The 16,641-nt window shown below is 36.9% G+C and overlaps 1 protein-coding gene across 1 annotated transcript in view; it reads left to right on the plus strand.

Annotated features, from left to right (window-relative positions):
- The window catches only part of GPC6 (glypican 6), a 719,541-nt gene that overhangs the window by 639,790 nt on the left and 63,110 nt on the right, over positions 1-16,641 (plus strand). Inside the window, exon 5 of the mRNA XM_062487801.1 lies at positions 14,935-15,065. Within this exon, the coding sequence (XP_062343785.1) occupies positions 14,935-15,065 (131 nt within the window). The remainder of the gene's footprint in view (positions 1-14,934; positions 15,066-16,641) is intronic.

Raw genomic sequence — 16,641 nt, forward strand, 5'->3', positions numbered from 1 at the left:
CATTCCCTTGTGAAAATTTCTTCTGCAGCTTCCTTGCAGGTCCCTTTAGGTACTGGAAAGCTGCTCTAAGCTGTAACTGGATCCTTCTCTTTTCCAAGATGAACCTCAACTTCATAGCTCTCATTTGGACCCACTCCAACAGGTCCATGCCTTCCGTATGTTGGGAGCCCAAGAGCTGGATGCAGTGCTCCAGGCTGGGTCTCGCACGTGCAGGGACCGCTCCTGAAGGTGGGATATATAAATGGTATCTGCCTGCTTTAGGGGAAAAGATGTTGCTAGGCTGATGTAAGTATTATAAAAGCCTTTTGGTTTTCCTTCCTGGTTGGTAGAAGAACATGATACAACCAAGTTAATCATCATTACTTATACTGTTAACTCTTATCTTTCTGTATAGAGCATGTGGGAAATAGTGAAGACAAAAAATATGTCTTAAATTTTCCTTTAACAGAAGCGGAATACACTTGACTTTGAAGGTCATTTTTAGGTACTGAATACCAGCAATGTTAAGTGTCCGTGAAAATATTTCCCCACAGAGCAGATAGAATCCAGTGTACAGTGCAGCATATATCACTGTCAGATGATGTAATTTTTACTTGAAAAATATGATGCATGTAAACAGGATTTAAAGAAAGGAGTAATTTCTGGTCATTTCTGTATCAGCTTTTAGAATAGTGTTTCCTGTTATTTTTTCTGTCTTCTCACAATTTTTTCTCTTCTGAAACATGGAAAACAACTTTCTCCATAGATACTATCCTGTTCCATTTGACAAACATTTATTTTTTTTCACCCATATTTTGAGCAGAGCCAAAACTGGCATGGCTTATCGTGTTTAATAGGAAAAATATCATCAACTTCATTACCACCTAATCCTGTTGTGCCAAAACATGCTCTTTTCTGTACAGTATTGTCCACAGATATTGGTGCAGAAATAGGAATAATAGTTATTTCTTTCCATGCACTGAGCCAACTGAAAAAAAAGAAAAAGATTGGATTTCTTTTTTCTTTTCAGAAAATTCTGAGAACAGGAATGAATAGTCTTCTCCAAAACAAATTGCTGAAAAGATGCTTTGAGACTTTATTATTATGCCTTTCTGTCCTGGCAGAGTCCACCAAAAACAGGTGCCTTCTGAGGCTGACCTGGAACAGAGGCTAGACAATGTTAAAGAAATAAAGTAGGTATTTATTGAAAGGCCTTCAAAGGATACACCTTGGGCAGTACAAGAGCCTGGCCGTGGCTACACCCAGGATGGACCCAAGATGGATGCAAGATGGACAACTGGTCATGAGTTCTCACACTTTTATAAGTTTTGGTCCATTTACATACTGGGGTCAATTGTCCCATTACAGCTTCAGCTTATGATGTTCAGTCTTCCCAAATTTCTCTCCTCAGTTCACCGTTGTTTACACTTCTTGGGCCCGAAGCTGCAACACTGTCCTTGGCTGGAAAAGGATTTTTTTTCTAACTAAACTGTGAAGAGAACTTGCTAACACTTTATATGAAGCTCAGAGTTATATACTAAAGCAGTACAGAATCTGGAAAATATGAAAGGTAAAACTTATGGCATCAGTTAGGCTCTGGGTCATGTCCTATTCTTGGTTGATATAAGTATTAATAATAAACTTAGTGTCTTCTTTAAAACATATAGCATTGAGAGGTTACATATTTGGGTTTACACTATCTAATTCAGAAAATCTGAAGTCAGTATTATTTTTTGACAGCAATAAACTGAGGTTACAATAACAGAGGACAAAGCCTAGCATTTTTTCCTTAATGTGCTACTGTATCTGTACCCTGTTGTTATGTCTGCAAGGAACAAGAAGAGATACAATGAAATCAGTCTTCATATCCTAGGGTTGGGTTAGTGATGGTGAAATTTCATCAACATTTGTTATTCTAGTAAGAAGGGGAGCTGTATTCAGAAGATGCACACAAAGATTAGGAATTTCATGGAGGCTGGTCTCCAGTTACAGACCAGTGACAGAGGAGGAGCTCAGTTGGACAAGAAGGGTGGGACAGAGCTGTGCAGAGGCTTGAATGCACAAAGCCGCTACTTTAGGCAGCTCCTGAAGAGGGTATGCAGTGTGAATAAATTCACAGCAAACTTAACCCCTAAATAAACTGGGAGGATGGAATATCTCTCCAGAGGTCTCCAGAACTGACTACATATCCACATATAGTGTTCAGGGACCCAGGGAGGACTGTTCTACTAAGTGCTTTGAATGGAAAGAAAAGGTTAAAACTCAAAACATCCCCATAGCTCCCTAGATTTCCTAGTCCATTTTTCTGACATACAGAAGTCTTATGGGGAAATAGAGTTAATTCATATTCATAAATCCCCATTGGATGAAACAGGAGCTGTTGGATGAATTTTTGTTGTTGGTTTTTTTTCTTTTGGAAAATGTTTATTTTAGATAATCAAAAATTTTAGAGGGAGAATTAATGCAATGGTTCCCTAGCCACTGGCCTGTAAGCCTCAGCAATGTGCAGCCAGACAGCAATCTTTCTGTGGAATATGCTAATTTTTAAAATTTTTTACTATCTATTAAAAGCATATTTTTTCCTGCTGCAAAAATTGTAGAGGGAACAGACTTTTTATTTTCTACAAAACACTGTTGTGTGTTATTATTAATATTTATGATGATTACAGCATATCAGACAAGTGACCTCATGATGAACATTAACTTTATATAGTACTTTGGCCTTCTTTAGACTGGACAAACATTTTTACTCTTGATCTCCCAGTCATTTAAAAGATTAGGACACAGATAGTTTGGAAGAATTAATGAGCTCAAATAGGATTGCTCAAGTAGGAGCATTGTAGGATTTTTACAATGTTACCCCTATCCTATTGATTAGTTCTGTTTCATCCCAATAATATAGTTAGTGTAGCTAAGCAAACATAGAGAAATTGTTCTTTCCTTTCAAGAGGAATGTCAAAACAAAAAATAGATTAGTTATACCACCAGCATTGATTTGTGACAGCCTTGATGTATGCAATCATTTGGGAATCAAACATTTATCAGTGGGGGAAAAAACCCAACATTTTTATTTCCTGCATTGAGACTTGCTGGGATAAAATTCTATTAAGCATCTCAAAATTCTCAGCATAGTGGCAGGCTTTTAAATGCAATGAGATATCTGCAGTTCATTTCCATATTAATCAATAAAATGAAAGGAAAAAATCAATTTTGTCTGTGCAACTGTGTATGACACCTCCCTGAGAGCTGCTCCATTGGGATGGATTCATGCCAGCAAAGATGGTCATAGGTTGATTGTTTATTTATGGCAAGGAAAGACATAAAGTCATCTTACTGACAAAGTAGCAGGAAAGATGTTACTCATAGGATTCTATTCAAAACCTGGCACTGGTACCTGGCAAGTATGTATTTCAGACCTCAATAGCAACTGTGGCTTCACACATGAAACAGAGGCAACGATTTTCTTTAATTCAGAGGAAATAAAGTTTGAATTTACCAAAGAAACTGAATATCATCCAGTTATTCTCTGAAAAGATGACATCTCTGAGAAATTTGCCATATATACTTGGAATTAACAAATTACCACTATTGCAACTTGAAGAAATTAATAAAATGTGATGCTCTACTTTTATATTCTACATCTCCTTTCCTGTACTGGAATAAGCACTGAACCTTAATAAAACCCCATGTCACCCACAACTTGACTGGCCACTGCTGCATTCTCTGGTAATTCTTCTAATTCAGGATTGTATGATGTTAGATTATGGATTGTGTCATATTTTAGAGCTTTCAATTAGCACTTCTTCTGCAATGTGCTGATGTTATTTTACTGTAGATGTGTTTGTAACTATAAATTTATTTTCTTTGGTGCTCTTTTCCTTTTCTAGTTATTCCAAATATTCAGTGTGAGGTTTTCTGATGATTGCTAAGCCAATATTACAGTAGCATGAACTGAAAAGCTTGGTTTTGAGTGGCAGTGGTAATCTCAAAACCCTTCATGGCCTAAAAAAATATTAGGACTTTTTTTGTTTCCTTATACTCATCACTTGATTCCATTTTCGTGCTCAGTGGTTCAGTATCATGAGGTCCTTCTCAGATTTTCTCGGTTCGTCTTCATATTTACGCTCCTGAAGAGTAACACTAGTGTCCATTTTCACCTTATTGTTTACCCCCAATCCTAGTTTATTAAAAAGAAAACAACGGGAAAGTCATGGGTTAGAGTCCTGTGGAATCTCTTAAAAATGTCTCTGGAGCAAAAGTTATCTCCAGTATTTTCACCATCTAGGTGGGCATCCACTGGACCCTTTTAACCCAAAGAATTGCTAAAAATTCACTGATAATGCAGCACTGAAAATGCATTACATATATTGGCATACAGACACTATGAAGCAGAAAAGATTATTCATAGAAAAGAAAAAAAATAGAATGATGACCAATGTTCTTCCATAAGGCAGTAAACTGCCAAAATGAACATCAGTCTGTTAGGTTTAAACTGGGTTTTTGCAGAAGGCATTGAAATCAGATACCACCACACAAAGTAGTAGAAAGATTATGAAAGGCAGAGAAAAACTTTCTACAAGAGCATGAAGTGACAGGACGAGGGGAAGTGGCTTCCAACCAAGAGAAAGCAGGTTTAGATTAGATATTAGGAAAACATTCTTTACTATGAGGGTGGTGAGGTGCTGGAACATGTTGCCCAAAGAAGTGGTAAGTGCCCCATCCCTGGAAGTGCTCAAGCCCAGGCTGGATGGAGTTTTGAGAAACCTGGTCAAGTGAAAGATGTCCTTGCCCACAGCAGGGGGTGGAACTTGAAGATTTTTAAGGTTCCTTCCAATCCATGCTGTGATAAGATGCTACAATAAGATTCTATGCTATGTGTACATTAGATACTGCTAAAGGGCAAAGTTATTCTTGAAATATTTTTTTTTAAAAAAAAAGCAAACTTCTTATAAAAGTAAAATATGTGTCAATTTTCCAGAAGAGATAATGGACAGGTCATTGATTATGCATTAAAGAAGGTACCATAAATTATCTCAAGGTTGGAAAAAGCTCTATGGCACAAAATTTAGAATTAGAAGTGAGGAAGAAATTGAAAAAACAGTGTAGAAATCATATTCACTCTAAATTCTAAATATAAGGAGACATTTGAAAAATGTGTCAGCGCTGACATGGGAAATATGAATTATAAATCAGTTGTGATGAAGGGGGTGAGGAAATCAGATACATCAAGGAGTTTTCTGAGTCAGACATATGGAACAAAAAGGACCTCTGCAAAACAACATTAATGAGATTCAACTCTAAAAGTTTAATTAGTTCTAGGCACCACAGTACTAGAGAAGTCCTTTAAGGGAAATAACAAAAACAGGAAAAGACCTGAGGAAATCACTTGTGAAAACAGAATGAGAAAATAAACATGGAAAATATGACCAAGCACAAACTAAAAGGCATCATAAATATCTACATATATCTGAGGGATGTAAAAAACAAGAGATAATAAAGCTGTTTAAGATTTTGTGAAGCACCTTATTTGAAATAGTTGATTTAAATTAAGCAGCTGAAAAAATATACCACATAGCTGGACAAATATTCTGATAGTCATACACAGCATACAAGGAAATAGCTTTTGTAAAAAAAGTCAAAAGAATGTAGCAAAAGCTATTTTAAAATTTTTCTGCACATATCTCTAGGGAATTTATACCTAGGAATTTATATCTAGGGCTGTAACTCTGCATGGGCTTTGGAATGGTTGAAAATATCTTTGAGGTTCTAATGTCTTTGACTGTATAAAGATATTGCAAACGATATACCTAGGAGATTTTTACTAAGGATATGTTTAAATGTAATAGGAAATTTCAGTCTATGATTTGTTCTTTTCAAACATTTCAGCCTATCTCATCAAGAAAGAGTCAGAAAGATAGACTTTTTTCAGTGTTCCAAGCTCCCCCATCTTCAAAGAATTATGCACACTACTCTGTGTTAATACAAATTTAAATTAACTATGGAAGGTACCTTACAGGCATGCATCAATGGGGGTTCTTTTATTTACTAATATTTCCAGTGACTGGCAATGAGACCATTTAGACCTCTCTTGGCATATGGTAAAAGCAACAAGACAAAGATTTTAGAAATATATTATGGTTTATTAATTGATGCATGTTAAACATTCAGAAGGAACCCTCAACATTTAGCAGTAATGTTAGCTAAAGGTCCAGTTGAGAAGAACGTCTTGCATTCAGCTGCTCTAGGTAGTGGAAGAAAAAGAATAGTAGACAAAGATTACCATTTTTCCTAGTCCTTGCTACTTTCTTTTTGCATACATGAACAAAAATAAGGCATGATCTTATAATAGTGTATAAATTATTTAGAATTCCTCAAAGTTATAGAAAGATGTAGAAGAAGAATAATTTTATCTTGCCATTTTTTTCAATACATGGAAGAAAAATGTATGCTATGTGAAATACTAAAAAAAAATCTAGTGAAACTGCAGTTCACCCAACAAAACTCATTTTGTTTCTGTCAGATGCAAAAAGATGACAATTGCATGTCAATAACTTTTCATACATATATTGTAATTTCTTGAGCTGCTCAACCTAAGAGACAGTTAGATACAATCCCAACAGCAGTAATAAAAAATCCTTTTAGTTTATTCAGTGTTCACAATTCATTTTTTCCTTTTTATTTTGAAGGAAGAGTAAGTGATACTGTGATGAACTGACATGGCTACATAGCTAATCAGAAATATCAAAAAGTACATATTAATCCTTAAATATGTACATCCTTATAATTAAAACATAGATAAAAAACTGGATCTGATACTCTACACTAGTTTTTAAAGTTTGCCTTTTAATTAGCTGGTAATTTAAGCTGGCAGGGACAATTCTGGATTCCAGTTCCTCCTGAAAGAACTGGTGACACAATTTCATTACATCATCCTTCAGACATCAGCCCTTCAAGGATAAGCCTGAAAACTGGATTCACCCCTTCTTGCCTTAAATATCAATCTTTCTGTTCAGAATAGCTAAGTATTCCATAGAAACAGCTTTAAAAGGAGAGCTATTGGGCACTTCAGAATAGCAGAGATAGTTAAGGTGTTTTTCCAGCAGGTAAAATTTTGAGCCTGCTCACAGCAGGAAAAGAAATTGAAATGGAGCTTTCTGTGTCTTGGTTATCTGTGTACAGTTGGGCCCCTTCAGGAGTGCACCCCTCTGCACTACTGCTTGGAAGAACTCGGTGCTCAAGGATGATGTGCAGAAATGACAGGCTCAGAAGGGATAAGAGAGTGAATGGATCCCTGTCAGACTGCCCCTGTGGCAGTTCATTTGGGAGCTGCATGCAAAGCCCTTTGCTCATACACACACATCTTGAACCAGCTCCCATGAACCATAAACCTGGACCTCAAGACCGTTCAGATTCAGTACCCAGACTAAACCAAGTGTCCAGCAGAAACCTCAGGTCTTACCTGCTGCTGGTCTGCTACTCACAGGATCACTGGCTACAGAGAGAGAGAAAATATTCTGCACAGCCATACTGTGATTCTCAACCAGAAAATGGTTAAGAATACAGTTTAATAGGGGTATAGAGCAGACTGGAGTGTTCAAGCCTCTGACAAGTTTGCTGACCAGTGTTTCTTCCAGATGACCTCTTTCATATGCCCTCTTCCAGCTATTTTCCCCATGCTTCTTTGCCCTTGTTTTCTCCCATGTAAACAATCCACCCCAGACACACTTTCCCCATTGCTCCCTGTTTTGTTCAGCTGCATATGCCGTCAATTTTTACCTCCAGAAAAATCTTACCCCACATCCAGCAGTTTCTCATGTTTTGCTCAGGCAAAGACGGACAAGTCATTTGTCTGCATTTATCCAGAGAGAAGTTTAACTGATTATTCTTAACTGAATATCCAAATAAAAATATTGACATCCCCTTTGCACAAGTGCAACATGAATTTAAAGAAAAGTGCCTTCTCCCATGAAACAAAAGAAAGCAGAAACAGAAACAAACAACCAAAAATAAAACTAACAAAAAAATCACAAAACCAAAACAAACAAACAAACAAACAAAAAAGGCAGGAGGTAGAAAATTGTAATGTTATTATGCCATAGTATAAAGTGGATGTGGAGCTTAATGATACTCAGAGAGGAAATCTATAAGGTGTCAGTTTAGCCTCATCAGGATAGAACCATACAGAGATCTAACATAACTAATAATTTGGACAAGGGATCACAGACCCTAAGGAAAACAGCTGTTTTGGCATCACTGTCATGCCTTATTCTGTTTTCCTGAAAAGAGTTCTTATCACCTCCCTTAAATGTGAGTTAGAGGTTTACTTTCCTCTTCTTGAATTTTTTTAGTAAATCATAATCTAGCAGTAAAAGTTTTGGCAGAGTATTACAGGGATGTATTTCCACTGATATTATATTTGTAAAAAGTCAATATGTACCCATATTTCACTTTTCAATTTTTAGTTTTTAATTTGTTTCATTAGTTTACCATCTAACGCTCTAAAGATTTTATGACCACTATTTATATTTAGTGTCATGATGGAAAACTCACTGAGTTTTACCTACACGACGTAGTAAATACAATCCAGACTCCTGCCTCTCCTTGCCCTTGGTCAGAAGGTTGGGAAGCTACCAAATGATCCCTGCCTTGCAGCCCAGCATATCAACAGTTATATCCTTTTCCAAAATATTCATTGCCACTCTCAAGGTCATAGTCAACTGCAACAGGTTGCTCACTCTGTTTAAAACTCTTTAATCTGCAATCCATGGTGTTGTCCATAAAAAAATCCTTTGAAGTTTCACAAATAAAAACTTACCCTTACTTTTTTTTTCACCAGCAGCTCTGGAAACAAGCACTTTGCAGTTCTCAATATTGTTAAGACCACATACCTAGAAGAAAAATAGAGAACTCTTAATAATATATTTAAAATAAGATCTGATTTTCCTCCTTTCTTTTCCCCAAAATAAAATATACCTTACAGTTTTGTGAAGGACATTCAATTTAGTTTTTTACCATCCTTTACTTCCATGAAGAAACAACATTTATATACTTCATCCATAGATTCTTTTTTGGATTTCCCTGGGGGAAGCTCAGCTGCTACTGGAATCTCACTGATAATTTTGAAGTAGAAGAGCAACAATGTGCATGAAAGGAAAAACTGATATCACAGCCAAATTAACAGAGACCGTAAAAATTCTTTACCTTATCAGCCTCACGAATTTTCCTATCAGACCCTCCTTGACTTTTCTTGATGATAGAAAGAGGGCAAGGAAAAGGAGACACTGATTGTTCTTGTGAGAACTTTGTATTTCAGCCTAGTTTTGGGGGAGTTTTGACTTGTTAGAAGTCTCATAAATCAGTGTCATTTTCCCTGCTCCTTCTATTTGAATCTGAAATTCACTAGAAAGTTTTCTGGGATACTGCCCCGAAAGAAATATAACACAAACAGGAGCTCGTCACTTTTGGTATCAAGATAATAAAAGGGTGTCTTGATGCATTTCCAAGGAAACAGAGGCAGATTCTCAGTTATTTGTATTGTTAGTCTATCCATTATTTTGCTTGGAGATGTTTAGGGCTCATAAAGTATTCCTATATTTTAAAATTCACCAAATTCACACCTGGTCTTCTGAATTTTTAAGTTATACAATAAATAAATTAGCACGATGACCAGTTTTCTCCTGTGCTTCTCATTAAAATGGCACCTATAAAACCGAAAAAAAAAAAAACCAACAAACAAAAAAAAAAGAACCTACAAAGTTTACCGAAAAAATTCTTCAGGATCTCTGATATACCGCTTAAAATGAAACAAATTTCCTAAAAGCCACTGACCACAATACCTGTGGTATTTCTCAATATGGACAATGGAATATAAAGCAGTTAAAGACAGCTGCTGTGCTCAGTTGGCAGAGATATATTGGGGACCCTTGGCTCACACCCTAGGCCTTCAGTAGACCTTGAGGGGTGACTGCACCAGGAAGGTTCCCAGTCCTGCTTTCAGCATCAAGGAGAGGCTGAGAGCAGCAGCACCAATGGTGACCCTGGTATGCTGTATGCTCTGCACTTTCTCAGGACCATTGGCAAGCCCATGTCCTCAAGGGAGCAATTAGTTACATCTATTGTTTCCAAGCCCCTGACAAAACCACAGCACAAGAACAACTTGCCTAGACTGAGCTCCTCATCCACTGGCAGCTAGATGCCAGCTTTTTCCAAATGCTGTAGTATATAGAGAAGGAAGAGATACTGAACCTAAGAATGCAGATTTGGAAAAACACAAAAGAAAAAAAGATCATATGTAATTGAACAATACAGTCCAACTACATTAAGATAAAAGAAACAGTTGAGTCAATCACCCAATTTTCAGATTTTTTATAGCACAAACAATAATTAATCTCCCAATAGCTACTATTTGGGGTGACTGAGAAACTATTAAGCCACTCAGATTTACACTGAACTCAGCTAGGCTTTTTGTCCAGTTGAAGGGTCTGTTCTTGAGAATTAGGACTGCAAGACTAAAGCTTCTAGATTTTCTGAACTGCATTTTGAAATCTTTCCAGCTTCTCATGAAATAATATTCACAACATTTTAGAAGGAGAAAACAAAAGGACTTGGGACAGAGGTGTTGTGTTTGTTAATACGCAATTATAGATTTGAAGAGCTACAGTCTGATGAGAACCATTGCAACATTTTGACTCTCCTGTCATAAATCTCAGATTATTACATTTCATCTGATTTTCACTATATTCAACCTCACAGCTTCCATTTCACTCAATTGCACAGGGTACCTGATATGTATGTGTTCATATGGAACTGTACAAGTGAATAAGAAAGTTTATCACTGTAATGAGAGGTTAGGGTTGGCAAAAAAGAAAATCCTACCTAATGACCTGAGAAAATATTTTCCAAGAGAGCAATTCACCTTAATTCACCTTAAACACTGTACAGTGTTTCTTCCTACAAATCAGTGTTATGGGTGAAAAATTCAGTCTTAATTTAAATCTGAGGTTAACTCAAAAAATTTGTAGTATGAAGCTAGTTAAATACAGAAGTAATTTTGTTCCCGAGGAGCCTGAACATTCATTCACAATAATAATAACAGCTTGTTCTTCAGGCATCTCTCAGTCCATGTCTGTCAGGTATCATCTCGGTATGTTTGATTTAGTTAGGAACAGCATGATGGTTAGAAAAAGAATAGAAGGAAGAGCCCAGTCAGACAGAGGCAAAGAAAATCAATTTGGCCTTCATAGAAGTGGCACTTGTTCATCCTCTTTTGCTTGACTGAGCTTGTAGTACTCTTACCAGAAGGAGACAAGAATAGCCCAGCAGCCTGGTCACTGCTAAGTCAGCCATGGACCCACAAAACTGCTGAAACCGAAGTAAAAATGAGTCCTCAAACATTAAATTACCATTTGTGCAAGAACTCATCTGAACTGTGCAACTGTCCAAGACTTCTAGTCTGATCTGATCTCTAAAATGAGCATTAACTGGAAGCACAATTTGTGTCAGCCTCAGAAATTATGTTGAAGGATGAACCTGTTTTACTTCAGCCCTTCAAGCATCTCTTGTCACTGCATTTAATCCATTTCTTAGACTCTTCTTCTCCAACTATGACCCTGTATAAGCCTCTACTTCAACATTGATCCTATCCTACGTCCTAATCCAAAAATGAAAATTCAAACTGCTGATATAAATATGTATCTGTCAATAAAGATGTGGACATTTCAAATTCTATTTTCCCCTTAACCCCTTGCTCCCCAGGCATATCCTTAAGATCCAGATAAATAAAAGATCACAAGACTCTAATGTCAAGTGTCAGTGTTGACTCATAGCTTCTCACTGCTTTAGGGTAGTTCCTCCACAGACTTAAGTTATGAATAGCTGCCTGGAGCAGTCCAGATTCATTCCAAGTCAGAGAAGGAGATAGAAATTAAAGAATATGGACAAGCAGGCATTTACTGTTTAATTTTTCTCTCCTACTTTTTTTTCTTTTATTTTCTCTTATTTTCTTCCTCTCCTTTATACAGAGCAATAGCATAAAACTAAAGCCCATATGATTGAAATATAAACTTGACTCTAACCTAACTTGAACCCCGTCTCTTGAAAGCATCATCAGATCTATACCATACTAAATCAGAGGAAGAAGCTCAACATAACAAAAAGCTCACCTTTGGTAACCAGGAATTATCCACATTCCTCAGCCTTTGCCCACCTCCTTAACAGTGACTAATACATATAGAGATAGATAGATAGATAGATAGATAGATAGATAGATAGATAGATAGATAGATGATAGATAGATAATATACAGATTAGATACATATAGATTAGATAGATAGATGATATAGATAGATATAGATGATATAGATATAGATATAGATATAGATATAGATATAGATATAGATAGATATAGATGATATAGATATAGATATAGATATAGATATAGATATAGATATAGATAGATAGATATAGATAGATATAGATATAGATATAGATTGATAGAAATATATGTATAAAGACTAAGTCTATGGATGGGCTTAAGGTTCAGAAAATAGAAGCCGATTAGCTGAAAGTTATCTTTCTAAAGATACAAATTGTGTAAGCCAGGAACCAATTTTTAATATGCATCTCCTAGAGCTATTCATTTTGGAGTTGAAGGCACTTTACTTGAGGAAAGGTTGTTCTTAAATTAAAGCTGTGGTTCTTGTTCAGTTAAAGGGGATGCACTTTTCTCTTCTGCCACATAGCTGAGATTTCACTTCAAGATTTAATTCAGAACTAGTGCCCCATGCCATCAGAAGAAGCAGCAAGTAGTCTTGAGCCAGTACCCATTCTCACAAGACATCTCCATCAATTATGTATTTACTGAACTCCACCTCAGCACACTCCCTGAACACATACTAGGGCTTAGCACTAGACTTTTCCAACCTTCTAAGTGCCAAAATAAAGTGGACTTATATAAAGAGGTACCTGTCCTTAACTTAAAATGTAGTCTGCTCCTACCAAAGAAAAACAAAAATAAACAAAAAAACAACCAAAATCTACCTCTTGACTTCTATATGCAGTAACCCTAATCTTAACTCTATTCCTGAAGTAAGCTACCAAAATCCATCCACCAAAACCTGTGCCCTAACAATGCCTAGTGCTGGTCGTGGCACCTAAGATTTAAGCTGATCACATTGCCCACTAAGTACTAAAGCATAAGTGTTTCATACAAGTCATTCTGAATATGAAAAAGAAAATATTTCGTAGGAGTCCACATTTACAAATTATTATTTTTTTTTTTTTTGCATGTGGGAAAACTGCTAACTTATTGCAGTAATCCATAAGTGTCTGTGTGTGCATGTGTATGTGTATATGTGTGTCATTGTGTGTATGAAAACTGATTTCTCTCTCAGGCGTAGTTCCCATTTTCACCATTTCCCACTGGACAAAGTATAAACTAAAGAATTTTGAAATAATGTACAGTCAAAATAACACCTCTGCTTGAAACCAATTTCCTACCATCTCATAATTTCTCGCAGTTAGCAACAAGTGCTATACACCTCACTCCAGATAACTGGCATTACACTCTTTCCAGCCTAAAAATACTGTGAAATATTAGATGTAAATTTGCAGAAGTGCTTAGGTGCTACATGCCAGGAAATTCCAATTTCAGTGGGATTTCTGGATATGCACTGACAGCAAGTAAACAACATAATGCAGTCCTAGGGTGAGGCTGTGCATGAAGGTGTGTGTCTCAGCTGATAGAGTGAGACACCAGCCACTTTTTCCAATACCTCCATGCATGCACTTGTGCCTTTATGGGGAAGGAGAGGATGTCCATGCTGGAACAAACCTCTCTGACTTGCAGCCAAGTGTGAAGCTAACAAGCTCTGCTGTCAAACCTATGGGGACCTCCATGGCTTCTCCACACAGCTGCTGTGGGACTGGTGCTTACAACAGAAAAGCAGTCATGGGTCTGTTTCAGAAGGAAGTCTGCTTGGTACTTTCTGGAGCTAAAGTCTGATATATAAAGAAGAGAGCATGTGAAGATTTTTGTTTATCATGTTAAAGTTACAGACATCATCTGCTTAAAGCTAATCAGTTCCTGAAAACTTTAAGTCTAACATAGGAGACAGGGATTGAATATGATGTTCAAAGGATATCCTGTAAATCCAGTTTATCACATGGCTATTGCCACATAAATTATGATATATTTGTGTCTGTGTATAGACAAATATATCTGATTATTGGCAAAACCTTTTTTATTGCCATGAATTTTGGTTCAGTTGCTTGGTTTTTACTTGTTAATGAACATAACAATATTAAATTATTTTGCAGAGGGACTCTAATGGAAGTCAAGCAAACTTTTTTGTTTTAATCCAAAACATACAAACAATATATGTTTTTGCATACAACTTACAGCTATGATTTGAAAATGTAGCAAGGCAAACATGGTTTATACCTGTATACTATGGCAGAAATCCAATATTCATCTGTTGTTCATATTGCAAGAAAATGAGATCATTAAGGTAAAAAGAACCAGTTACTATAACACCCTGATATACGATATAAAAATTTTGGTCATCTCACACAAACTGTAAGAACATACCCCAAGGATTCATTTCTATCATCCTGCTTTTTCTTGAGAAGGAGATTATATAGCACACTCCAGAGCACTGGCTGCTTCGAGAGGCCATGTCAAATAATTTTACTCCAAGCTCGATAATGCTATGGCAACTAATATTAATCTAGCTTTTAAAGTCTTTGTTCCTTTTTTTGTGGTGGCAGCAGTAAGGGAAGATATTTTTGGCAGCTGGGAAGCTGCCTTACAGGCTTCACAGAGCTGCTGCCACACGGCCCCCCAGACTCCTGCTGAGGAGTGCTCGGTATCCACACCTACATCTGGCAATGCTGGTCTGCCTGAGGAACCCAAAGGTATCCCTTCTTTAAGGGAATGGCTGCTTTGTGTTTTAACAGATGCTATGCTTCTGGTAGCGGAGAGATTAGAGGGACCATTCAACATTGAATCAGTCATGGATCCTATTGATGTCAAGATTTCTGAAGCCATCATGAACATGCAAGAAAACAGCATGCAGGTGTCAGCAAAGGTACTGTGTGAGTTGTGCCTTCTCTGTTGTTGAATGTCGCAAGTGGGGGGAAAAACATCTCCACCAATTTTTCTGTCTAGACTTTAAGAAAGATTGTCCAAACCACCAGAAATTACTTTTGCTTGTTCAACAGCTCACCAGACTGCCTTTGAATTACTCACTGAGTTAAACAAGTTCAAATTTTTCATAAAGAACTGGAAGGGAGAAAGCTACCATTTATTAAAGTTCAAATTAATAGATGCAAGAGATTTAAGGAAAATAGAGAGTGCTGAAAACCAGTGGTAACTCTGTAAGCATTATCCTGCAGAGTACATTTGGTAGCTTCCACTCGTGCCTCATCTGTGATTCTCCATATTAACTTCCAAACACATTTTGATTTATCTAGGTCAGACTGAAGCACAATGTGTTTCAGGTGAATGAATACACAAAATGTTCCATTTAACCTCCTTTAATAACCACTCTAGGGAAATACTACATTGGCCAGTCTCCGATTACCAGACCTCAGTTTGATAGTTTTGTCTGGATTCTGACACAAAGATAAACAGAGCTAATGATGCCAGCTTCCTCCTTTCCATTTTTAATGTGTGTGTGTATACACAGATCACCACCACCTCTGAACCTCATGTTAATAAGATTCTTCTAATTCAGTAGCAGGTGCTGTCAAGCCAACAGTCAACAATTAATGGCTTTGCCTTAATATTCATCAGAGCACTGTGGCTGAAATTCTGAAGTCAACAGTTTGCCAAGCCATCTGCATTAGGAGCTTCTATCTCTCTTTTAACTCCCAGTACTCAGTTAGGTGCTGGCCAGACTGCCATCTAAGTCAGTGGTTTTCCATTGCTTGGAAGGAAGATGCTGTAGCTGGGGGGAAAAAAAAAAAGTGGGGACAAAAAGCAGGAGCCTGAGGTTTACATTCTTCCTGTCAACCCAGAATTAGATGCTTTTTATGGCCCCAGTGCTGCAGGTTGCTAAAAGTTTCCTTCAATATGCCTTTTGCTTTCAACCTACATGACGTTCTTTGGATTTTAAAAGTAGTCTACATCCTGCAGGATGAGACTTTATTCTGGCACCAGTGATCAAGGTCTTTTAACAGCCAAATTCTCTCAAATATTTTGGGAATTAAAGACTAGCTTCAGAGACTCAGCCCTTACCTCAAAAAAGAAACAAAAAATATTTTCACTTAAAACTCACCCCAGGCCCAGGTGTATTTTGTTTTCCTTTTTACTTGTTTGGTTTTCAAAGTTTTTCCATTGGCTGGAAAGGTGCATCCCCTGCCAGAGTCCAATGATGTTTTGGCATGAGCTCATCTCACTACTTGTTTGTAGCAGAGCAGACTGTTTCTCCCGTCCTTCAAAAATATTTCATTTTCTGTAAAGATTAATAGCAATAGCATTTTCAATGCAAAAGTTTTCCTCTAAGAGAAACTTTAGACAATATTTTTTAAATCTTGCAGAACAGAAATTATATCCACAAAATTTATTTCATTATATTTTCATAGATAACAGCACTGTCTATCCTTGAGACCTTTGTATATTCTCTGTAGACCATTATTCTCCTGAAATGTGATTTCCTTGAT

The sequence above is a fragment of the Cinclus cinclus genome, chromosome 2 (assembly GCF_963662255.1).
Source record: "Cinclus cinclus chromosome 2, bCinCin1.1, whole genome shotgun sequence".
Taxonomy (NCBI): domain Eukaryota; kingdom Metazoa; phylum Chordata; class Aves; order Passeriformes; family Cinclidae; genus Cinclus; species Cinclus cinclus.